The following is a 25,484-nucleotide window of genomic DNA, read 5'->3' on the forward strand; positions in this document are numbered from 1 at the left end:
TCAAAGCTATGGTTTTTTTCAGTAATCATTTATGGATGTTAGAGTTGGACCATAAAGAAGGCTGAGTGCTGAAGAATTGATGTCTTCTAATTGTGATGCTGGTGAAGACTCTTGAGAGTCCCCTAGACAGAAAGGAGATCAAACCTGTCAATCCTAAAGGAAATCAACTCTGAATACTCATTGGAAGGACTGATGCTGAGGCTGAAGCTCCATTGTTTTGGCCATCTGATGTGAAGAGCCGACTCATTGGAAAAGACCGTGATGCTGGGAAAGATGGAGGGCAGGAGGAGAAGGGGACTACAGAGGATGAGATGATTAAATGGCATCACCAACTCAATGGACATGAGTCTGAGCAAACTCCAGGAGATAGTGAAGGACAGGCAAGCCTGGTGTGCTGCAGTGTATGGGGTTGCAAAGAGTTGGACACAAGTTAGCAACTGAATAACAATGACAATAGCAAATCAATTGGTACTAAATGAAATACTGAGTTATTCTTCAGGAAAAAAAATGATCTTAGAAGTAAGGTGGTTGAGAGTGAATGAAGAGTAAAACAAACAGTAAATGTGTGGGTAAAACTAATTAAATATTGTCTGTTTAAAATAATTTAATGACCAATGACCAAGTTCTTGTTGTGCAAGAACCAATGACCAGGAACTTGTTGTGCTCAAGTTCTGTTGTGCATTGACTTTGTATAGTACCAAGGCTATGCTTCCTGAAGGCTGCTCCTGGTTAATGACTGAAAGCATCAGGGAGACTAAGGCAGGCCCATGCCTGGGGTCATTGAACTCTTCTGATGGCTGACCTTGGGTCAAGGACTTCCTGCGAGCCTTGCAAACTTTCCTTAGATGGCATGTTAGTCTAGGTCACTTTCACTCAACCTTTCTTCCCTCTCTATTAAACCCAGGTTCAGACTTCAGTTGCAGTCTGGATTACTTCTCATTTTCTCTCATAGGCATTTTCCCTCCTAAAATCTTTATACAGTTACACACTGCTATATTTAAAATGGATAAAAAAAAAATGGATAACCAACAAGGACCTACTGTACTGAATAGGGAACTCTGTGCAGTTATGTGGCAGCCTGAAGAGGAGGGGAGTTTGGAGGAGAATGGATACATGTATATGTATGGCTGAGTTTGAACTATCACAACATTGTTAATTGGCTATCAGTTCAGTCACTCAGTCGTGTCTGACTCTTTGCAGCTGCAGTATGCCAGGCTTCCTTGTCCATCCCCAACTCCCAGAGCTTGCTCAAACTCATGTGCATCGAGTCCGTGATGCCATCCAACCATCTCATCTTCTGTTATCCCCTTCTCCTTCTGCCTTCAATCTTTTCCAGCATCAGGGTCTTTCCCAATGAGTCAGTTCTTTACATCAGGTGGCCAAAGTACTGGAGTTTCAGCTTCAACATCAGTCCTTCCAATGAATATTCAGGACTGATATCCTTTAGGATTGACTGGTTTGATCTTGCTGTTCAAGGGACTCTCAAGAGTCTTCAACACTACAGTTCAAAAGCATCAATTCTTTGGCTCTCAGCTTTCTTTATAGTCTAACTCTCAAATCCATACATGACTACTGGAAAAACCATAGCTTTGACTAGACAGACCTTTGTCAGCAAAGTAATGTCTCTGCTTTTTAATATGCTATCTATGTTTTCATAGCTTTTCTTCCAAGGAGCAAGCATCTTTTAATTTCATGGCAGCAGTCACCATCTGCAGTGATTTTGGAACCCAAAAAAATAAAGTCTGCCACTGTTTCCATTGTTTCCCATCTATTTGCCACGAAGTGATGGGACTGGATGCCGTTATCTTTGTTTTTTTGAATGTTGAGTTTTAAGCCAGCTTTTTCACTCTCCTCTTTCACTTTCATCAAGAGACTCTTTAGTTCCTCTTTGCTTTCTGCCATAAGGGTGGTGTCATCTGCATATCTGAGGTTATTGATATTTCTGCCGGCAATCTTGATTCCAGCTTGTGCTTCATCTAGCCTGGCATTTAACATGATGTACTCTGCATATAAGTTAAATAAGCAGCTATAGTCAAATACGAAATAAAGTTAAAAAAACAAGCCTTTGTGTATTTAAAAAAATTATATAAATCATCAAGCCAAGTTTATTGAAGCCAGACTGAAATTTGGTTCTCTCTCTCAAAAGCTTTGTACATAGAATTGGCATCTGCTTTTCAAAGACCCAGATGAATACAGTAGAATTAAATATATGAGAAATAGCACAAAAGACAGGAGGCAGTAATTGGAGTAAAAGTGTTACAAGGTCCTTGTATTAACTAAGTGGTGAAGAACTAATTTAAGACAGATTGTAATATATAAAGTCAAGAGAAAATAATAAGAAATGTACAAACAAGCTAACATGGTAGAAATAGAATAATAAAGACTTGAAAAAAATTAAAGAAAGCAAGAAAGGATAAAAGGAGAAAAAGAATAGCTGGCATAAATAGAAAGCTAGTAATAAAATGTCACATGCAGAATTGTTCTTATATGGTTTTTATCTTTGAGGTCATGCTTTTAGAAAGGCCATTTCCACTGTACCAGAAATGATTATCTACATCTTATAGTTTTATTTTTAAAATTTATATTATAATTCTTCTGGAATTATTCTGAAATAACATATGAATTAGGATTCCAACTTATTTTTTTTATCACTTTTCAAATGATTACCCAATGATCTTAGCACCACTTGTTTTTTAAAAATTTTTTATTGGATTTATTTCCAATATTCTAGGAGGTGGGTCATAGAGGATCTTGCTGTGATTTATGTCAGAGAGTGTTTTGCCTATGTTCTCCTCTAGGAGTTTTATAGTTTCTGGTCTTACATTTAGATCTTTAATACATTTTGAGTTTATTTTTGTGTATGGTGTTAGAAAGTGTTCTAGTTTCATTCTTTTACAAGTGGTTGACCAGTTTTCCCAGCACCACTTGTTAAAGAGGTTGTCTTTTTTCCATTGTGTATCCTTGCCTCCTTTGTCAAAGATAAGGTGTCCATAAGTTTGTGGATTTATTTCTGGGCTTTCTATTCTGTTCCATTGATCTATATTTCTGTCTTTGTGCCAGTACCATACTGTCTTGATGACTGTGGCTTTGTAGTAGAGTCTGAAGTCAGGCAGGTTGATTCCTCCAGTTCCATTCTTCTTTCTCAAGATTACTTTGGCTATTCGAGGTTTTTTGTATTTCCATACAAATTGTGAAATTATTTGTTCTAGTTCTGTGAAAAATACCGTTGGTAGCTTGATAGGGATTGCATTGAATCTATAGATTGCTTTGGGTAGCAAAACTAAACAAATGGGACCTAATGAAACTTAAAAGCTTTTGCACTACAAAGGAAACTATAAGTAAGGTGAAAAGACAGCCCTCAGATTGGGAGAAAATAATAGCAAATGAAGAAACAGACAAAGGATTAATCTCAAAAATATACAAGCAACTCCTGAAGCTCAATTCCAGAAAAATAAATGACCCAATCAAAAAATGGGCCAAAGAACTAAACAGACATTTCTCCAAAGAAGACATACAGATGGCCAACAAACACATGAAAAGATGCTCAACATCACTCATTATCAGAGAAATGCAAATCAAAACCACAATGAGGTACCATTACACGCCAGTCAGGATGGCTGCTATCCAAAAGTCTACAAGCAATAAATGCTGGAGAGGGTGTGGAGAAAAGGGAACCCTCTTACACTGTTGGTGGGAATGCAAACTAGTACAGCCGCTATGGAGAACAGTGTGGAGATTTCTTAAAAAACTGGAAATAGAACTGCCATATGACCCAGCAATACCACTCCTGGGCATACACACTGAGGAAACCAGATCTGAAAGAGACACGTGCACCCCCAGTGTTCATAGCAGCACTGTTTATAATAGCCAGGACATGGAAGCAACCTAGATGTCCATCCACAGACGAATGGATAAATAAGCTGTGGTACATATACACCATGGAATATTACTCAGCCGTTAAAAAGAATTCATTTGAACCAGTTCTAATGAGATGGATGAAACTGGAGCCCATTATACAGAGTGAAGTAAGCCAGAAAGATAAAGAACATTACAGCATACTAACACATATATATAGAATTTAGAAAGATGGTAACGACAACCCTATATGCAAAACAGAAAAAGAGACACAGAAGTACAGAACAGACTTTTGAACTCTGTGGGAGAAGGTGAGGGTGGGATGTTGCGAAAGAACAGCATGTATATTATCTATGGTGAAACAGGTCACCAGCCCAGATGGGATGCATGAGACAAGTGCTCGAACCTGGTGCACTGGGAAGACCCAGAGGAATCGGGTGGAGAGGGAGGTGGGAGGGGGGATCGGGATGGGGAATACATGTAAATCTATTGCTGATTCATGTCAATGTATGACAAAACCCACTGAAAAAAATAAATAAATTAATTAATTTAAAAAAATTTTTATTGGAGTATAGTTATAATGTGTTAGTTTCAGGAGTACAGCAAAGTGAATCAGTTATATGTCTGTGTGTATATATATATATATATATATATATATATATATACACAAACACACATACCATATTGGCCATTATACAGTACTGAGTAGAGTTTTCTGTCAGCACCACTTTTTAAATGAATTATCTTTTGTCTACTGATTTGAAGTGCCAACCAATTTTATCAAATATTAAATTCCTAAGTAAACCCAAGTGTAAATTAGATTACTGTGTTTATCCATAGTCTAGGACAATGCCTGGCATTTAATAGATGTTCAATAAATTTGTTGAATGAATAAGAACTAAAGAGAGAAAATCCCATTTTTGTCTTTAGAGAATTTGTGATCTACTTGCAGAGATAGGAACAATACAGACAAAAGATCAAGAATTTATAGTCTAATGGCAGAGATAGACAAAAGATAGGACCAATGCAGATGAAAGATAGGAAAATGTTATTTCAGTTAAGTTTGGTAGAAGTTTTAATTTGAAGGAGTTTTAATGTGATTCAGGGAAAATTGAGAGTCATAAATTTTGGAAACGAGAATCATTATCATGTGAGAAGAAGATATTTTGGCTACTCTTGGAGGACTGCATTGTGGAGGGGTAAGGTTATCCACCCTGTCATGAGAGATCCTAAGTCATATAAACGTGTATAGAAAGAAGCAGAGCTGTCTGAAGGCAGGCTGGGCTTTTTAAATTTTTTGGTGGAAATGCCTTCCAAATACGGGATTCTGAGGTTCTCTGTAACCATGGACATGTTGTGTTTGGTAAAAAGATAAAATAGATTTTTTTTTTCTGTTTTTCTCAAAAAAACTCCTTAAAATACCAAACTTTACCTATGAAAGCAGAAAACAGAATATAATGCATTTATATTTATCATGCACAATGGACATTTAGATTTTTGAAGTATTCTGACAGAACTATGTACATACAAGTTCCACTAGCCAATAATGTCTTTTGTCTCCTTGATTCCCACTCAGGTTTTCATAAAAGAGTACTAATGTCAGACATAGAAATTATTACAGGAAAAATAATTTGTTATTTTGTAAAGATCATCTCTTGTAATGTTGGAAACTAAGCACAATATTCTCTTAATATTTGGTTCCTAGAATGGATAGCCTCAGATAATAATTATTGACATTGTTAGCTAATTGCTAACTGCATAACCCTTAAAAAATTTTGAAAGGGCAGTGAGATTGAGTGTATTTTGTATTATTGATTTCTTCTTCTTAAGAGATAACAGATTTATCCTGTTATAATGTTTTGAAATTTTGTTTATTTTATATTTAAAAAAATATCTTCCTTGTGACAGCGCAGTGAGTCTAACAGTTATGATACAAGATTTGCTTATAGTCAGTCTTACTTAATACCTAAACCAGTATCTCATGTTAAATATTATCAGTAGAGAAAGCAGTTCATAATTGCAGGATACCAGTTTGCAAATGTGTATGTATTTGATGGTCTTAAAATTTATTTCCCTAGGAAATATAACTTTTGAAACAATGGTGGAAATTCTCCGAGATAAACCAAGTGGCATTAATATGGAGGGAGAATTCCTGACCACTGCAAGCATGGTTTCTGTTTTACCTCAAGATTCCAACCTTCCTTGCATTCACTTCTTTACAGGGACTCCTCATCCTGAGAGGTAAGGTCACAAATACTATCAACCAGGCAGGGAGTAGGGTAGAGTCATTAGTCTGGTCATGATTTTGTCAGGCTAAATTTTTGTTGCACCAATATGACAAAAATTTTCTACTGGATGTTTTATTCAGGTTTTAGTCTGCCATTTGCATATGTGTTATATAACTGTTCTCATTCTTACGGGATGAAAATGTTTATTGTTTCTGGTACACAGTTATTCCTATCCCCTCTTTCCCCAAATATATTTAAAATTGTCAAGAAAAGAAGGTAGATAGGTTTTCTTATGCAGATTTCTGTATTAAATATTAGATGATTAGTAAGAGTAAAATGGTTTAATACTCTAGAAAACATATAAAACTTAAAATATCAATAGTTCAAGCTTTATCAAGTAGGATTATACAGGCTATCTTGATTTAAATTGTTGGTATCTCTCATAAAACATAATGCACATTACATTTAGAGATGATCTTATGTGTGCTATCTCTTATCCTTTATATTATTAGAGATATCTTCAAGCAAATGGAATGAAATTTGTGAACTCTTTATTAATACTTCTGCTTATTTTCATCCCATATCCTAATCCTCAATATTTTGCACTGAGGATTGTTCGTACCCTCCAACTGTGGAGTTTGCAGTAAAAAATGAACCATAAGTTTACTTGACACTGTTTATATGCCAGGCCCTTTGTTAGGTTCATGGGAATTCAAGGCTAAATAAAGCATGTCCCTTGCCCCAAAAGAAGATCCTAGTATACCAAGGAAGATAGGTACAGGTAAAAGTAGTATGATAGGAACAATCAATATGTTATAGATGAGTAGAAACTAGAGGGAATCATAGAAGATTTAGAATAATGCTGAATATTTTTATGTCGCACATACCAACTTAATACTTTTGCTTCTAGATCTGTTTTTAAGCCTTTCATATTTGTGCCAAATATTTCACAACTATTGGACACCAGTTCACCTACATTTGAACTTGAAGATTCAGTTAAAGAGAAGCTACAATTTAACATCAAGCCTGACAGAAGACATCCACTCTACCAAAAACATCAACAGGCCTTGGAAATACTAGATAATAAGATGGTATGATTAGATTATCTTTTCTGTTTATCATGAAGAATAACTTAAAGTATGATTCAATTCATATTTTGAACTTTGGAATGTCAGCCTTCTTTCCTTTATATAAAAATAGGTCTAAAAATAGTTTAGATGCTTAGACTATAATAGAGCTATATTATTTTTGTATGTGTGCTCAGTTGCTCAGTCCTGACCAAGTCTTTTTGACCTCATGGACAGTAGCCCACCAGGCTCCTCTCTCCATGGAATTTTCCAGGCAAGGATACTAGAGGGGGTTGCCATTTCCCCCTCCATAGGATCTTCCCAACCCAAGGATTGAACTCACATCTCCTGTGTCTCCTGCACTTGCAGGTCAATTCTCTACCACTGAGCCACCTGGGAAACCCTTATATTATTTTTGACCTTTTGTTAAAAATAATGGTTAAGAATGTAGTTTGAATTTTTTAGAGCAATTTATTATATTAAGCATAATAACAATAGCTAAGACTTATTGAACACTTAAACACCAAACACCATGGTACTGTTACATGGGGTATTTAATTTAATCTTCACAACCACTTTATCAGGTAGGTACTGTTAATACCCCCGTTGTTGTTGTTGTTGTTGAGTCGCCAAGTCTTGTCCGACTCTTCACGACCCCATGGACTGCAGCACACTGGGCTTCCCTGTCCCTCACCATCTCCTGCAGTTTGCCCAAGTTCATGTCCATTGCATTAGTGAAGCCATCCAACCATCTCATCCTCTGTTGCCCTCTTCTTCTTCTGCCTTCAGTCTTTCCCGGCATCAGGGTCTTTTCCTGTCAGTTAGCTGTTTGCATCAGGTGGCCAAAGTATTGGAGCTTCAGCTTCAGCATTAGTCCTTCCAATGAGTATTCAGGGTTGATTTCCTTTAAAATTCACTGGTTTAATTTCTTGTTGTCTAAGCGATTCTCAAAAGGCTTCTCCAGCACAACAGTTCGATAGCATCAATTCTTCAGCACTCTGCCTTCTTTATGGTCCAGCTCTCACAACCACACGTGACTACTGGAAAGACCATAGCCTTGACTATACAGACCTTTGTTGACAAAGTGACGTCTTTGCTTTTTAATACACTGTCTAGGTTGTCATAGCTTTCCTGCCAAGAAGCAATCGTCTTCTAGTTTCCTGGCTGTACTCACCACCCGCAGTGATTTTAAAGCCCAGGAAGAGGCAATCTCTCCCTGATTCCACTTTTTCCCCATCTATGAAGTGATGGGGCCAGATACCATGATCATAATTTTTTTAATATTTAGGTTTAAGTCAGCTTTTTCACTCTTCTCCTTCACCCTCATCCTCCTCACTTTCTGCCATTAGTGTGGTATCATCTACATATCTGAGGTTGTTGGTATTTCTCCTGGCAATCTTTTTTTTTTTATTTTTTTTATTTTTTTATTTTTTTATCCTGGCAATCTTGATTCCAGCTTGTAACTCATCCAGACTGGCATTTCTCATGATGTGTTCTTCATGTAAGTTAAATAAACAGGGTAACAATAAACAGTCTTGTACTCCTTTCTCAATCCTAAACCAGTTAGTTGTTCCATACAAGGTTCTAACTGTTCCTTCTTGCCCAGCATACAGGTTTCTCAGTAGACAGGTAAGATGGTCTGGTATTCCTATCTCTTTAAGGGTTTTCCACAATTCGTTATGCTCCACACAGTCAAAGGCTTTAGCATAGTCAATGAAACAGAGGTAGATGTTTCTCTGGAATTCCCTTGCTTTCTCTATGATCCAGCAAATGTTGGCAATTTGATCTCTGATCCCTCTGCCTTTTCTAAACCCAGCTTGCACATCTGGAAGTTCTTGGTTCATGTAATGCTGAAGCCTAGCATGCAGGATCTTGAGCATAACCTTACTAGCATAGGAGATGGTGGTTTGAACATTCTTTAGTACTGCCCTTTCTTGGGACTTGGGATGAGGATTGACCTTTTCCAGTCCTGTGACCATGGCTGGATTTCCCAAATTTGCTGACATATTGAGTGAGAGCTGGACTATAAAGAAAGCTGAGCGCTGAAGAATTGATGCTTTTGAACTGTCGTGTTGGAGAAGATTCCTGAGAGTCCCTTGGAGAGCAAGGAGATCCAACCAGTCCATCCTAAAGGAAATCAGTCCTGAATATTCATTGGAAGGACTGATGCTGAAGCTGAGACTCCAATACTTTGGCCCCCTGATGTGAAGAACTAACTCATTTGAAAAGACTTGATGCTGGTAAAGATTGAAGGCAGAAGAAGGGGAGGACAGAGGATGAGATGGTTGGATGGCATCACTGAGTCAATGGACTTGAGTTTGGGTAAACTCTGGGAGTTGGTGATGGACAGGGAGGCTTGGCATGCTGCAGTCCAAGGGGTCGCAAAGAGTTGGACATGACTGAGCAACTGAACTGACTGACTGATTAAGTGTAGCATTTTGATAGCATTATTTTTTAGGATTTTAAATAGCTCTGCTGGAGTTCCATCACCTCCACTAGCTTTATTGACTGCAGTGCTTCCTAAGGCCCACTTAACTTCACACTCTAGAATGTCTGGCTCTGGGTGAGTGACCACACCATCGTGGCTATCCAGGTCATTAAGATCTTTTTTGAACAGATCCTCTGTGTATTCTTTCCATTTCTTCTGGGTCTCTTCTGCTTCTATTAGGTCTATGCCGTTTCTGTCCTTTATTGTGCACATCTTTGGATGAAATATTCCTTTGATATTTCCAATTTTCTTGAAGAGATACCTAGTATTTCCTCTTCTGTTGTTTTCCTCTATTTGTTTGCATTGTTCATTGAAGAAGGCCTTCTTGTCTCTCCTTGCTATTCTCTGGTATTCTGCATTCAGTTGGCTGTATCTTTCCCTTTCTCCCTTACCTTTCACTTCTCTTCTTTCCTCGGCTATTTGTAAAACCTCCTCAGACAACCATTTTGCCTTCTTGCTTTTCTTTTTCTTTGGGATGGTTTTGTTTACTGCTTCCTGTACAATATTATGGACCTCTGTCCATAGTTCTTCAGGCACTTTATTTACTAAATCTAATCCCTTGAATCTATTTTTTACCTCCACTGTATATTCATAGGGGATTTGATTTAAGTCATGGCTGGCCTAGTGGTTTCCCCACTTTCTTTAGTGTAAGCCTGAATTTTGCCAAGAGAAGCTGATGATCTGAGCCACAGTCAGCTCCAGGTCTTGTTTTTGCTGACTGTATACAGTTTCTCCATCTTCGGCTACAAAGAATGTAGTTAGTCTGATTTTGATATTGACATTTGGTGATGTCCATGTGTAAAGTTGTTATCTTATGTTGTTGGAAAAGGGTATTGCTATGACCAGTGTATACTCTTGGCAGAATTCTGTTAGGCTTTGCCTTTGTTTTGTACACCAAGGCCAAACTTGTCTGTTACTCCAGGTATCTCTTGACTTCCCTCTTGAATTCCAGTCCCCTATGATGAATAGGACATCTTTTTTTGGTGTTAATTCTAGGAGGTCTTCTAGATCTTTATAGAACTGATCAACTTCAGCTTCTTCAGCATCAGTGGCTGGGGCATAGACTTGAATTGTGTTGAATAGTTTGCCTTGGAAACGAACAGAGATCTTTCTGCTTTTTTCAAGGTTGTAGCTAAGTACTGCATTTCGGACTCTTGTTGATTATGAGGGCTACTCCATTTCTTCTGTAGTATTCTTGCCCCAGCAGTAGATATAATGGTCATCTGAATTAAGTTCACCCATTTCTATCCATTTTTGTTTGCTGATTCCTAATAAATCTGAAACTTGGAGAGTTTAAGTAGCTTGTTTAGTGTATCTCACACCAAAAATTATAAGACTACTGGAGGAAAGTTAACCTGGTCTCTGAAATAATGTTCTTGATCATGTACCCTCAGATTAATTTTAACTGAAAGTGACTGGACACTCCATAGACTTAAAATAATAATTATAATGAGTTTTTTACAAAATGATAAATGCTTATATAATACTTTTAAACATAAGTATTATAAAAGATTAAATATATCACACAACCCACTCCAGTATTCTTGCCTGGAGAATCTCATGAACAGAGAAGCCTGGCAGGCTACCGTCCATAGAGTTGCAAAGAATCGTCCATGATTGAAGCGACTTAGCATGCACGCACGCTTGACACTACTTCTGCTTTTTCTGAGACCAGTTTGTTTGACCTCTGACCTACGGTGTAAACTTTTTTTGTAGCCAGGTGGTATGGAGTGAGAGGCAAGTGTTTCGCTCTAGGAGCGTGTTAAGTGCACTGACTCAGGCCCAGTTCCCTGGGTCAGCAGTGCCATTCCCTCCATGAGCGTGGCTCATCCTGGCTGAGCACAGCGCTGTGAAAAATGATGAACCCTCTGGCTCCTCCTGCCTTTGCTCAAGTTTCTCAGTGATGTGTTTCATGAACGTCTGCTCTGGAGGGATTCTCCTTCACGCCTCCCCGAGCAGCCTCTGCACTGCTCTAATTTCTCACGCTAGTTCTCAAGAGTTGTCCACGCCCTTTTCCCCTTAAATACTGCTTGTGGGAGTGAGGTGTTTTTTTTTTGTTTGTTTTGGGAGTGAGTTTTGTAGAATTACTACTAAATGCCCATTAAACTAAATAAAATTGCTGTTTGACATTTCTCCAAGTAATATTGAAATAAAATTTAAAAGAAGTTACTATTTTAGGGTTTATTTAATAAGTATTAAATATCGATTGACAACAAAGTAGTGGAAAGACAGTAGAATTTGAGGGAAGAAGTGTGAAAGAGTTTGGTTCTAGTTCTGGCTGTGTAAATAACTACTTTTGTGTTTTAGGGAGAGTCAGTTCTACTGGTAGTTTGTTACCATTTATTGATTACTAATGAAGTTGAAAATCTCATGTTAATTGGCCTTTGGTATTTCTTCTTAAATGATTTGTCTGTTATTTTCCTTAGCCTGTTTTTCAAGTGATTCTTGTTTAGCCCTTTGCCCCAAAGAGGCAAAAAAATATATGAATAACTTTGTTATGTAACAAATTTTAAATCTCAGTTTATTTAACTTTTTTGTCAGACAAAAGTTTAAAATTTAATCAAGTATATTTGTTACTGTAAGGCATTTTGATTTCATGCTTCAAAAGGCCTGCCTCACCTCAAAATAAATACAACCTCTGCATTTTCTTCTAGTATATGTATATTTGGGAAAAAAAGTTCTTTATATGGAATTTATTTTTGCAGGTGTTATGAAGTAGGGTTCTAACTTTTTCAAAGAGGTGACCAATTATTCTAATACCATTTATAAACAGAATACATTTTTTGTTCAGATATGGAATGCAGGGTTTCTTCAGGGGAAAAAATTACATAGAATTTCACAGTGAAGTACATCTCAAAGTTAAGAATCCTGATTTTGTGGAGTTCTGCTCTATAATGGTTCAAATTTTTAAAATTATGCTCACTTTTTATAACTCTCATCCTATATACTTTTTCTACCAGTACCTACCCTCTAACTGATGATGGTAATTCATTAATAACTTGAAAATGCTCCTTTCAATAAGAATCATGACCTTTTTAACCCCCTTGTTGAAACAAGGAATCATAGAGAAAATGTCTTTTCTTTTAGTTGTTCTTTCCCTTGAATGTTACTATTCTACTCCTTTGTTTAATCTGATAATACTGGTCTTAAAAATAGAAGATCCAAATTCACAAAAATAGCTCAGCCTCAGTTTTCAGTAGTCTTCCCCATTCACAATTAATACAAAAATTGACCTGTTATTTGTCTTTGATGTTTCTTGCTTATAGACTAGTACTACATATTTGTTATTGTCTTTTCTACTAAGAATAACTAATAGTTTGTGGTTAATAGATTAACTCAAGCTAGAACAATGATTTTTCCCAAAGAATTTCATTCCTTCTTTGTCTAAAGAACTGAACCAGAACTTGAAACCAGAATGAACAAACTTTGTCTGTAGAGGTGATTTGGAATTTGGTTAGACTCGTGTGTGTGTGTGTGTGCATTCACATGCACATATGTGTCTGTGTATTTACTTATTTTTATTTTTCATTTGTTCAGGAAAAAGCCAAAACAATGTTGGAAAACATGAGCAAACTGGAGAAAGAACTGTTCAAAGAGATGGAATCAATCCTTCAAAACAAGCATCTTCATGTGGATAAAATTGTTAATCCTTTTCATCAGTGTACAGAAGATGAAATTAGAATTTATAAGTCAAATGTTAGCTCTTAGTGATCACATAAATGGTCAGCAATCATCCTCAAAGTTAGAATCCATTACCTTGGTAAATAATATAAACTTAGTTTGAGCAGATCTGACTATTCTTTAATAGCATTCAGGTGATAGTATGGCTATTAAAACTGTATATAGCTTTGATGAAATATTGAGAAAGGAAATAAAATTGGAATTGGACATATATATCATGGATAGTCAGGTGTTACTTCAGGTGTTGACATATACATTTTGTTAGCCATGATATCTTAAAAAAATCACAATAATGAAATGTCCAATTCTGCATAAAGCATGAAATATTAAAATAATGTATGCATTTATTTATTATAATTATAATTGTCCTCAATTTTCTCACAGTAAGAAAGCAAATTTTTCTTTTTAATGGAAAATATTGTCTCAACTAATAAATTTTTTGAGCTTTAAGCAAGTATTAGCCAGCTCTAGCAAAATTTTCAGGGTTTACACATTGTTTTATTAGTGTTTTAATTATGCAAATTTTTAATTAAACTCAAACATGCTCTTTGTCAAGACTTAGCTGACCAGTGAGCTTTTAGCTCTTATTATCTAGCATTCTTTCACCCATGCTCCTTATTTAGAGCTTTTCTGGGAGATCAGGACATGAAATAAGCCAAGACCCTAGGAGGTACTGTTTTGGTGTCTCGAATCTCTCATCTTTTACTTCTGTTCATTCAAGGAAAACAGGAACTGGAATGGGATCAGTTCAGTTCAGTTCAGTCGCTAAGTCGTGTACGACTCTTTGCGACCCCATGAACTGCAGCATGCCACGCCTCCCTGTCCATCACCAACTCCCAGAGTTTACCCCAAATTCATGTCCATTGAGTCGGTGATGCCATCTAACCATCTCATCCTCTGTCGTCCCCTTCTCCTCCTGCCCTCAATCTTTCCCAACATCAGGGTCTCTTCAAATGAGTCAGCTCTTCACATCAGGTGGCCAAAATATTGGAGTTTTAGCTTTAATATCAGTCCTTCCAATGAACACCCAGGACCGGTTTCCTTAGGATGGACTAGATGGATCTCCTTGCAGTCCAAGGGACTCTCAAGAGTCTTCTCCAACACCACAGTTCAAAAGCATCAATTCTTCTGCGCTCAGCCCTCTTTATAGTCCAACTCTCACATCCATACATGACCACTGGAAAAACCATAGCCTTGACTAGACGGACCTTTGTTGACAAAGTAATGTCTCTGCTTTTTAATATGCAGTTTAGGTTGGTCATAACTTTCCTTCCAAGGAGTGGGATAGTGATGATGAAATAGAAATATTAACATATTATAAACATTAAAATGCTATAATGTATAATGCATTATGAGCATTATATATGAGTAATAGTATCTGCCCCCAAATTATAAAACTTTGTTAAAGTTACCCAGAGATTACCAAGTAAGACTCAAAGTTGCAAATATAAATAAAAGAAAAATCCAACTCAAAATGACACGATATTTATTAGTTTCTAGAAATTTCTATTTTAGGTATTTGATTACACTGTTATATTTATTGGTCCCTATCTCAGATGTAAAGAATCTGCCTGCAATGTGGGAGACCTGGGTTCAATCCCTGGGTTGGGAGGATCCCCTGGAGAAGGGATTGAATGGCTACCCACTTCAGGATTCTTGCCTGGAGTATTCCATGGACAGATGAGCCTGGAGGTCTACAGTCCATAGGGTCGCAAAGAGTCGGACTTGAATGAAGCATCTTAGCACACACACACATCATTGCAATTAGGATTGTTAGTAAAATACGGGATTACTATTATTGCTAAAGAGTGCTCAGAAATTGTTTTAAATTTTCTCTTAAAAATCATCATCTGGCAGCTTTTGTCTAACGCAGGGCTTCCATTACAAAAGAAAACTTTATCAAGTACTCAGTTAATTCTGGTTTGTCTTACATATAATTCAGCAATAGGTTCTTAAATCATGAAGCCCCTTAGCCAACCCCTATGTGCCCCCTATCTCTTTTTTAATTTATGAGGAAACAAAGGGTAAGCAGTTCAGTGATTTATTGAGGCACAGAAATGTGAGTCTTATTTCTCTCTCTAGGGCCTGCATGTTTTCACTTTCTCCTTTGATACCATGCTAGACCAAACTAGCACCAGGCTCTTACCTGGACTACTGCAGTTAAGTTCTACATCCATTTGTGCTCTTTATCTTCAGCCACCTGGGTCACTGCAGCCAAAATGACCTATTAAAATTTTAAATCTGGTCATGAATTTCCCTCTGAATTAAAAAAATAGGTTATTTTTAGAGCAGTTTTAGGTTTAAAGCAAAATTGAGCAGAAGGTGCAGGGTTGTCACGTATCCCTATTCCTCTACCCTCCCCCCACCATCAACATGTCACACCAGAGTGCTACATTTGTTATAACTGATGAACCTACATTGACACATCATTATCACCCCAAATCCAGAGTTTACATTAGGGTTCACTCATTGTACATCCTGTAGGTTTGGACAAATGTATAATGACAGGTATCTACAATTAGAGTATCATACAGAACAGTTTCATTGCTCTGTCCTCTGTGCTTCACCTATTCATCCCTCCCTTCCCCTAACCCCTGGCAGCCACTCATCTTTTAATGTCTCTACAGTTTTGGCTTTTCCAGAGTATTATATAGGTGAAATCCTACAGTATATAGCCTTTTCAGATTGTCTCTATAACTTAGTTATATAAGTTTCCTCTATGTCTTTTCATGGCTTGATAGCTCACTTCTTTTTAGTGAGGAATAATATTCCATTGTCTGGTTATCCTGGTTGCTGATATCCACTACTGAAGGGCATCTTGGTTGCTTCTATGTTTTAGCAATTATAAATAGAGCTGCTATAAACATCTGTGGGCAGGTTTTTGTGTAGGTTTTCAACTCGTTGGAGTAAATACCCAGGAACATGAGCGTTGGGTATCATGGTAAGAGTATGTTTAGTTTTATAAGAGACTGCCAAACTGTCTTCTAAAGTGACTACTGTACCACTTTGCTTTCCTACTGGCAATGAATAAGAGTTTCTATTGTTCCACATCCTTGCCAGCATTTGATGTCAGTGTTCTGGCTTTGGGCCATTCTAATAGGTATGTAGTAGTATCTCACTGTTTTAATTTGCATTTTCCTAATGACATATGATGCAAAGCACCTTTTAATATGCTTATTTGCCAACTCTGTATCTTCTTTGGTGAGATATCTGTTCAGATCTTCTGCTCATTTTTAGAAATCAAATTGTTAAATTTTCTTACTGAATCTAAAACTCTTTTAAAACAGTCACTGAGATAAGTCCCAATCCTTACCAACTATCAACAAAATTCTGCTCACATTTATCTTATTTATGCTTTTGTCATGGGTCTTTTTTTAAGTTTCTATTCTGCTCTTTAAATTCCTTGAATGTGCCCAGTTCCCTCATCATGACTACACCCTCTGCCTGCATCATTCATTTCATGTGCTCTTAATATAGATTTCTGCTGAAACATGACTTCCTTAGGGAAGTTTTCCCCACACAAGGTTGGGTCTCTTGATACACATTTTCAGAGCCACATGAGAGCCTGATCACAAGTGTAATTAAATGTTTAACACCTCCCTCTCTCTCACAGCAGAATAGAAGCTTTATGAGGATAGGAACCACATTTTCCCCCCACTGTTGTGTACTTAGTATTCAACATTATGTCCAGCACAAGGTAGATGCTCAATAAGCATCTGTTAAATTAACATTCAAGGACTGATGGAAAAAATTTACACAGTCCTCTTCTCTGCTTGTAAAGTTGAGAATGTTAGCTAGACAATCTATCTGTATAACTTGGAAGATAAGATAGCCTTTTATTAAGGTTGAGGTCAATCTGTTCCCTTTTTCCATAATCAAAATGGGAACAATATCTCCCCAAATAAAGACAAGAATTATTACATTAATGTTTATAAAATAGCCAATTAATTTATAAAACATTTTGGGAGACTTTATAAATCTGAAATGGTATTTGGGCTTTGGTCCTTGCGTGGGTAAATAATGCCTTGTGGTATATTTTAGAAAATTTAAAGTTTTCTTAAATTTCATGAGTTTCTTAAGAGTAAAAAATATAGTAGCTCAAATTAAGTACTTTTTTGGTCAATCCTTAAATGATATGGTTTATTATTTACCATTACATAATAAACTAAGGGAATAATCTAATAAACTGAGTATTTTAGAGAAAGTTAGTTTGATCTTTGATGAAAACATCAATTTATATATTAATTTTTAATGAAAATATTTACTCTAGAAATAATTATGCCACCTAGAATTTTGGAAATCTAGTTCCTATTTGTAATTTTGCTTTAAAACAGGTTTTGTGGAGTAAATGTTTTCTCTTTTTGATTGATTTTAGGCTTTTATTGTTATAATTGGAGAAATTTATCATCCTGTCTTTTCCTGAGAAACGGTGATATTTCTGATCCTGTTTCCAAGCATAACTCATTAACTTGACCATCTAGTTTAGTGATCTAAAGTAATTTAATATTATACATAATATGAGGTATGATGGGGCAAAACTAAGGTGTATTCTGCTGCATAGCAAATGTAACATAATACTTTTACATTATTTTTGTGCTTTTAGAAATTTACTGATCATTAATTATTATTCTTAAAATGTCAAGCACACTTAACCTTATTCTAAAAAATCCTGAAATTTAAACACAAGTTAGGCATGGAATCACACATTGATAACAAAGAATAGAACAACTGATCATGCTGAAGATTAGTATAAAAGTAGCAGCTTTTAATAAAAATTGTATTCGATAATTTTTCCAGTAGTGACCCTACGTATTAAAAATTATGAAATATGTGAGGACTCTAATGTCATGCTGACTCATGAATAAAAGGTGCTTCCTGAGAGCATACTTGGGCAAGGTCCTGTGCACAGGTCCCATAGGGTCATGAAGGATAGTCAATCTCAGGAGATCCACTTAAGGAAACATTGAAAACCTGTAGAAAAGACCTCTCTGATGGCTTCTGCATTATTTGGATTACTCAAAGAAAAGACACTGGCAATGAAAGTTAAAATAGGTATTTTATTGAGAAACTTGCTCTGTCAGTGAGCAAGTGAAAGTTACAAATATTTTTATTTAATAAAATTAGCATATCCTTAATTCTAAAAACATCTCTTAAAAACTTCCATTATCTGAAACTGCAGATCTTTCTGAGTCAGGGTTTTCTTTTAGTGCTTCCATGGAAAAAGATGCTTCCAATTCCCTTCATGCAAATAACATGTGTGTAATATGACTTGTTCACAAGCAAAACAAATTCCCCACTTGAGTTTGTGTTGCTTGCATGCATATGAATTAGTATCTTTATTGCTATAACTATAAAAGTCTCCTGGTACAGCAATGAGGCTTTATGCTTACTCCTGAGCATTCTGAGAGTTATTATGTGGTCATTTAAAAAAAAAGTTATGTAGCAAGACAGTTCTGCTGAAAACCCCATTCCCTTATTAAACTTAAAATTGGTATAGATTAATACTACACATTAATGTGTAATTTACTCATTAAATACCCTTGGCTTCCATGCAGGGTTTGGTTTTTTTTGTTGTTGTTACATTTTGTTGCATTAAAAGGGAAGTGATTTAACCCTATAAATTATTTTCTAAATGGCTGTTACATATGACAATAAAAGTATGAGACAAATAAATATTTGAAACAGTTTTAAATAAGTTAAACCAGTACTGACACCTAACAATTAAGTAGAGGTTCAAAGGTCATGCGAATAAGATGTCTCTTTAATTGACTGAAGGTAAAGCTTATCTGAGGGCAACATTTAATAATTTTCAAATGTATAAATTTTTATACATGGACATTTAAAACTAAATTGTATATGTAACAGTAGGATGTTAGGTTAGAGTTTTAAAATCTTAACTTGAGTTACATAGTTTCTTTTCTTTTTAACTGCAGGGAAAAGGTATAGGGTATTCTGCTCTGAGAGCTTTGTGCAAACACCAGAAATGACATATCACATGGCAATAATTTTGTTGGTAAATTTAAATGCATCTGCTCAAATTATTATTTTTAGTAAAAAAGTTAAAGATTATACTTCTGTTGATGGATTTTAGAGATAATATTTATGGAGGTTTTTATTCCCCTCCTAATGTCACAGATTATTATTTTGGATAGCAAAGCAAGAGAAGATGAACCTTAAAAAAAAAAGTACTTCTAGTTTTTAATGAGTACTATTTGTCGAGGAAAGGGGAAAAATAGAATAAGAAGGCCTCTCATTACAATCATTAAACGTCTTTTTTTAGGAAATGCTATCAAGAAGTGCGAAGTGGTCATAATTTAAGGACCATATCCCTCCAGCAGCACACCTGCCAAATTTGGCAATTTAAAAGAATAGTAAATTGGATGTTGATTTTGAAATTACAGCACACAATTGGAGGAAGCAATGTTTTAAAATGTTGACATAATTATAGTAATTACTATATTCATTATCAGAACTTTAAATTTTGATTTGGTTCTCTTTTTTCTAAGTCAGTTTTCTGTGTGTTACACATACACGTAAAATCACAGAATATTAGCATGGAGTGGGAACATGTCAAATTTTACAGAAGAGGCAACTGAGGCTCAGAAAGGTGGTGATTTGCCAAAGGTCCCACAGCTAATACGTAACAGATCTGAGGCTAGAATATGACTCCATGTGGGCTTGTCTCTTTCATAACTTAGGTCTTAGGGGATGGGGATGAATGCTCAATTTCTTTATAACTTTCCTGTTGGGGAATGTCTGCATTAATAGTGGGAGGACTCTGTTTAGGACTCTTTTGAAGAAATCTATAAAACAAGTACTCATCCCGAAATTCATATTCATTGGTGATATGTTGGATGACTCCCCCTTGCACCAGTCTATCTCCATATATCACAGCTTCACCACGGTCAGAGGCAAGGCCAACTTCAATGAGCCAGTTCACCAAGTCACAGCCACAGAAGGTCCCAGCAGAAGTCTTTGCACCACACCTGTATGTCAAAGGAATGATTCACCCATGTGTTCTTTAAATCTGGTATCAGAACTGCATGATGGAAGACAAGCAAGGAAAAACAGGAGACAGGGAAAGACAGCATGATAGTTAAGAGGTGACAAGAATGAAACTATTCTGAATATAAAGGGTTTGTTAAATCACCTAACTCTAGAAAGATCTACCAGAGGAAAACAAAATATGCCAATAATGCTTGTGAAAACAGAAACACTTAAAATAATGACTTAGACAATGTAACTGCATCAACAGAGAAATATTCTTTTTATAGTAGATGGTCTTTTATGATCAGATGAGTTCTGTAGACACCTGACTGTTACATATTTTATAAGTTATATTCTTGGTTAAAATACATAATTGTTTCAGGAACATTAAATAATATTTTTGCAAGCTCTTAAGAAGTGACAGTTTTTACTAAGTTATTCGTATCAAACTTTAATATTTTCTGCTTATTACAGTGCCCACAAATAGCCTTTCTTCATGTCCTGAGCAAGATAATCTTACTGATATGATAGGAATTTGTTGCCTTATGAAGCAGGGAAAGGCTAAGTGAGATCTGTCTTGCTATAAATAGAAGATTTTTTTCATAGTTGTTACTCTATTCCCCACACTGTACATTTCATCCCTGTGATTCATTTATTTTGCAACTGGGAGTTAATACTTCTTAATCTCCCTCACCTACTTCTTTCTTCCCCTCACCCTTCTCCCCTCTGCAACCACTTGTTTGTTGTCTGTATCTCTGACTCTTGTTTTGTAATGCTTGCTCATTTGTTTTTTTAGTTTTGACATATAAGTGAAATCAAACAGTATTTATCTTTCTCTGTCTGACTTATTTTACTTTGCATAATGCCCTCCATGTTGTCTATCCATGTTGTCACAATGGCAAGATTTCATTCTTCTCTTGTGGCTGGGTTATATTCTATTGTGTATATATGTATACACTATATATATTCACACACACACAATATCTTCTTTATCAATTCTACTGAGGGACACAAGTGTGTTTGTTGTTTTTTTTAATATCTTTGCTATTGTAAATAATACAGCAGTGGACAATGGAGTGCACATTCCTTTTCTAATTAGTGTTTTTAATTTTGGGGGGGTAAATACACAGAAGTGGAATTGTTGGATCATATGGCAGTTCTATTTTTAATTTTTGGAGGAATTTCCATAAGATTCCTCAGATATTTTTAATTTTTTAATTATAAACCTACTTCTTATTTAACATTTGTCTTCCTAATGCAAATGCAGGGGTGCCTCAGGTATGAAAAAATAAACAAGGGGAAAAGAAATGTAAGAAAACCAATTACGTGAATTCTGTTCATTTTTATACAAATATGTGACAGACAACATGAATCTGTCCACAAGCATTAGCCAAGCTGTAAAACCTAAAGTGCTTGACAATAGGAAACAGTGGCTGAAAATAAAGATGAAATGAGAAACAGGTGACAAGAAATTTTAAAACATTTAATCACAAATGAATATAAATTAGCATTTCATATAAAAATTAAAAAGTTAATACACATGAAAAAATTTCTCAAGTACATAAAATATTATTGTAACATCAGTATTTTACTTAGTAATAGGATATGTTAATTTATGCTTTGCAATGACAAACATCATTTGAACAAAAGCCTGAATGTTACATCCCAAGTCTGAGCCTTCTTCCTGCTTGTTGGTTTTAAATGTATAGCCCTACACCTTCCAATCCGGACACCAACTGATTCATATTTGCTTCTGATGACTGATCAGGCAGCTACAACTACAGTCTAGGAAGTTGTGCAGAGTGACAGAGGATCAGCCACTCTGCAGGACTGGAGCCAGCCTGTGCCTGTTCACCATCTGGGACGGAGGCAGCCTGGCAGCCCTGCAAATGGCAAGAGCTATCTGCTTCCTAACAGTCAGCAGTCAGAGTGGGCCTGGTGGAGCTAACACAGAGTTCCCTCTCTTAATTTGAAAAAGAAATTTTAAATGTTTGAAACTATCCATAGATCGTACTTTGAAATCATTGTGTTTGGCCCTTTATGGGTGGGAAACTAATTTTTCTTCATAGCTTACCATTCCCAGAAACTAGGCTAGACCCAATACATAGATTTTGTTATCTAATGCAAAGAACCCCCAAGAGCTAGATATTTTAAAGAAGAGGAGAATTAAGGTTTGGAGAGTTGAACTTGCCCAATGTCACACAGCTAGTAATCTCCCACAAAGTGACAGATCCAGGGATTGAGTTCCAGAGTCAGTCTCCACCCAGTGAATCTCCTTTCTACTAGCTGAGTCAGGATACCTTCTGGTTATAATAAAATACAGTGGCATAATATATGTAAATAAATTATCCTGAATGGTAATTTTCATAGCTTTTCAATTTTTCAGTTACAGACATAAAAGTATTTGCTTCTTTATATCATGTTCTGTTCTTTTCCTGTTTTTCGACAACCAAATATATTGGCACTAGAACATTTGTTTATTCTTTCCTGCTGTATACACCATGCCTGAGGATTAGAAGAATAAATATGATGTCAAAGACTAAAGATTAGGACTTGAGGTGAAAAAATAAGCAGCAGAATTAATTAAAAGAAATTTCACTTTACTTTCTTGATAATATCATTAGTAATATGAAATAGCATATTACTAGCATATCCTTAGGAGAGAGGGAATATAAAATCACTTCTAAATACAATGTATCTCAAAGTTTCGTGAGAGATATTAATGGCCAGCATGAACTGAATGTTAATATTCTGCTATATTTTGGTTCATTCTAAAGTTTTCATATTTTATATGGAAATCGTAAGTTATATGGCATTTAAAAATGTAAAAATTAAAGTTATATGGCTTTTATACATGCTGTTTTTTAAACTATAAACTGACCTATAGCTATTTTAACTTTTATGTGTATATGTGTTATTGAAAATAACAAAGTCAGTTACAAGCATGTTAGTTAGCCTATCACAAACCAAAATTAATCATCTAAAATATAATTATCTAGAACCTGTACTTACCTTCTTTCCTTCACAATGTTTTGGATACAGAGGTCACGGTGATAATGGATAAATTGTTGACAGGTCATTTTTATTTCCTCAGGAACAGAAGAATCCTTGTTTTCTGCTGTTTCTTTACTGTTCCATAGGAATTCAAGTCTGAAAACCAAAAATTTTAGGATGAAAGTTTTTAGGAAAGAAAAGCCCTGAGAGAGCTCCTTCTTGCTTATCACCCCGTCAATATGGCTGTTCCAAAGCTATCATTCACCACAGCTGTCATCTACAACACCCAGACATCCTTAGTCTCTGAAGCAGAAATATATTTAACCTGCATTCAGTTTCCTGTACAGAGCAGGCTGGGAGAGAACACTTGAACATTTTATAAACCTTCTAGACATGTTTGAACTATTTCAGGATATACCAAAAAATGAAGTTCCTTATTCTATAGTTTTAAAATGCAAAAATAATATACAGCAATCAAGCATTTTAATTTCCCAGTGTCAGTACCAGGGAGACAAATACTGGGATATAGAGTAAAGAACAATTCTGTTTTGCCAACCCAGACAGCAGATCTGTTGACTCTTTTAAATGATCAACATTATGAAGCTAATAACTAAGTGCAGTGACTTTCCTATTACACCTTTCTTCTTTCATCAAAGGATTGTGACCAGCCCTGGCAACTACATTTCAATAATGATGATGGAAAAAAGGAGAAGAAAGAACAGGGACCATTTAGTGGGCAATTTTTTATATAGTCTATAAGATAAATTCCACTAGCACTTCTAGTTTCTACTAATTTTGACTTTGAAAACAAAGTACAAGAATTCTCCCCCCAAACCCACTTCTTCCTCCTACCACCAAGGTGAAATGTTCCTACTTCATTATTTTTCACAAAGAAATTCTTGACCTGAATTCAAAGAAACTCTTCCCCAAGCCAGTTTTTAAAAAATGAAATTTAAAAAGAAGAAAACTTGAGTTTTCTATAAATTGTCAGTGTGACAGAAAAATCCTGTTGTCAAAGGAGAAAGACAACCAAATATAGACCTTTGGGGGCATACCGCCTCTTATTTCCATTTGTTAATACATTTTCAAGTTTCATTTTATTTTATATAGTTAATGGCATAGACAGAAGTCAGTTTTCATCAATTCCTATTAAAATGTAAATTACAATGTTGGATTATTGACAGCTCTTCGACATTTTCTCTGCAGTTATATATAACAAATATGTGAATCAACAGAAAACCTTTCTATGGTGCTTAGGTTAACCATTCTGTAGTCTCCTAGCAGTTTCTAAAGGCTTAAAAATATAAGTATCTTAATAGAATGGCTTTGTCATTACCTTTGCAGTTATAGCTTTATTTCAAAACTAAAATTACCTTCTTTTGAAAGGTAGGATGATTAAATGTTTGTCCAGTCCAAAGATGCCAAAGGAAATAAACCCCTATGGAAGGAAAAAAAGGTTATTATTTTATGAGCTCTACAATAAAAGTTTAAGACAGAAATGAAAAAATTCAGTGCTTGGGGAAGTAAACCTCTGGTGATTACAGCAACATTTTAAATAGAACACACAGGCAGACTCTCTATAAAGTTAAGTGCCTGATGGCAGGTACAGTTGATCCTCTGTATCCACAGGTTCTGCATCTATGGATTCTACCCACTGTGGGTCAAAAATACTTGGGAAAAAAGTTCCACAAAGTTCCAGAGAGCAAAAGTTGAATTTGCTGTGTACCGACAACTATTTACATAGCAATTACATTGTATTAGGTGTTATAAGTAACTTAGAGATGATTTAAAGTAAATGGGAGTACATTTCCCTAACCTAGTCAACCTCCAAACCCTAGAGGCTCTCCTACCCAAGCTGAATTCCTCTGAAAACATTCATTCAGTAGGGGCTACAATTTTGCTCCACCTCATCTGCTGGACCAAATCTGGAGGGTGAACCTCTGAGCTAGGTAGCCCAGGGGATTGTCCCCAGGTGGCGGGAGCAGGGGAGAGAAAATGATAGCCATTTTTACATTATTTTGTATAGTATTTATTGATTCAAGAAACAAACACAAAATTCTGAATAAAATGACTTGGAAACTGCCAAAAAAAAAAATAAAGTAAATGGGAGGATGTACATAGGTTATATGCAAATACTATGCCATTTTATATAAGGGACTTGAACATCCATGGATTTTGGTACCT

General features: G+C 35.9%; 2 protein-coding genes across 3 annotated transcripts in view; one reads left to right on the forward strand and one right to left on the reverse strand.

Annotated features, from left to right (window-relative positions):
• Positions 1-14,181, forward strand: part of SCRN3 (secernin 3) — a 36,835-nt gene extending 22,654 nt beyond the window's left edge. The window contains exons 6-8 of the mRNA XM_043487689.1: positions 5,934-6,096; positions 6,994-7,174; positions 13,176-14,181. Of these exons, the coding sequence (XP_043343624.1) occupies positions 5,934-6,096; positions 6,994-7,174; positions 13,176-13,346 (515 nt within the window). The 3' untranslated portion in view covers positions 13,347-14,181. The remainder of the gene's footprint in view (positions 1-5,933; positions 6,097-6,993; positions 7,175-13,175) is intronic.
• Positions 14,182-18,356: 4,175 nt separating this feature from the next.
• GPR155 (G protein-coupled receptor 155) overlaps positions 18,357-25,484 on the reverse strand; it is a 42,570-nt gene continuing 35,442 nt past the window's right edge. The window contains exons 14-16 of one of the 2 annotated variants that reach the window (XM_043487682.1): positions 24,674-24,738; positions 23,319-23,456; positions 18,357-20,305 (exon numbers count right to left, since the gene is read on the reverse strand). In XM_043487682.1, the coding sequence (XP_043343617.1) occupies positions 20,014-20,305; positions 23,319-23,456; positions 24,674-24,738 (495 nt within the window). In that variant the 3' untranslated portion in view covers positions 18,357-20,013. Of the gene's footprint in view, positions 20,306-21,585; positions 22,812-23,318; positions 23,457-24,673; positions 24,739-25,484 lie in introns of those variants that run through there. The other variant, XM_043487683.1, reaches the window with a different exon arrangement.

The sequence above is a fragment of the Cervus canadensis genome, chromosome 15 (genome assembly GCF_019320065.1).
Source record: "Cervus canadensis isolate Bull #8, Minnesota chromosome 15, ASM1932006v1, whole genome shotgun sequence".
NCBI lineage: Eukaryota > Metazoa > Chordata > Mammalia > Artiodactyla > Cervidae > Cervus > Cervus canadensis.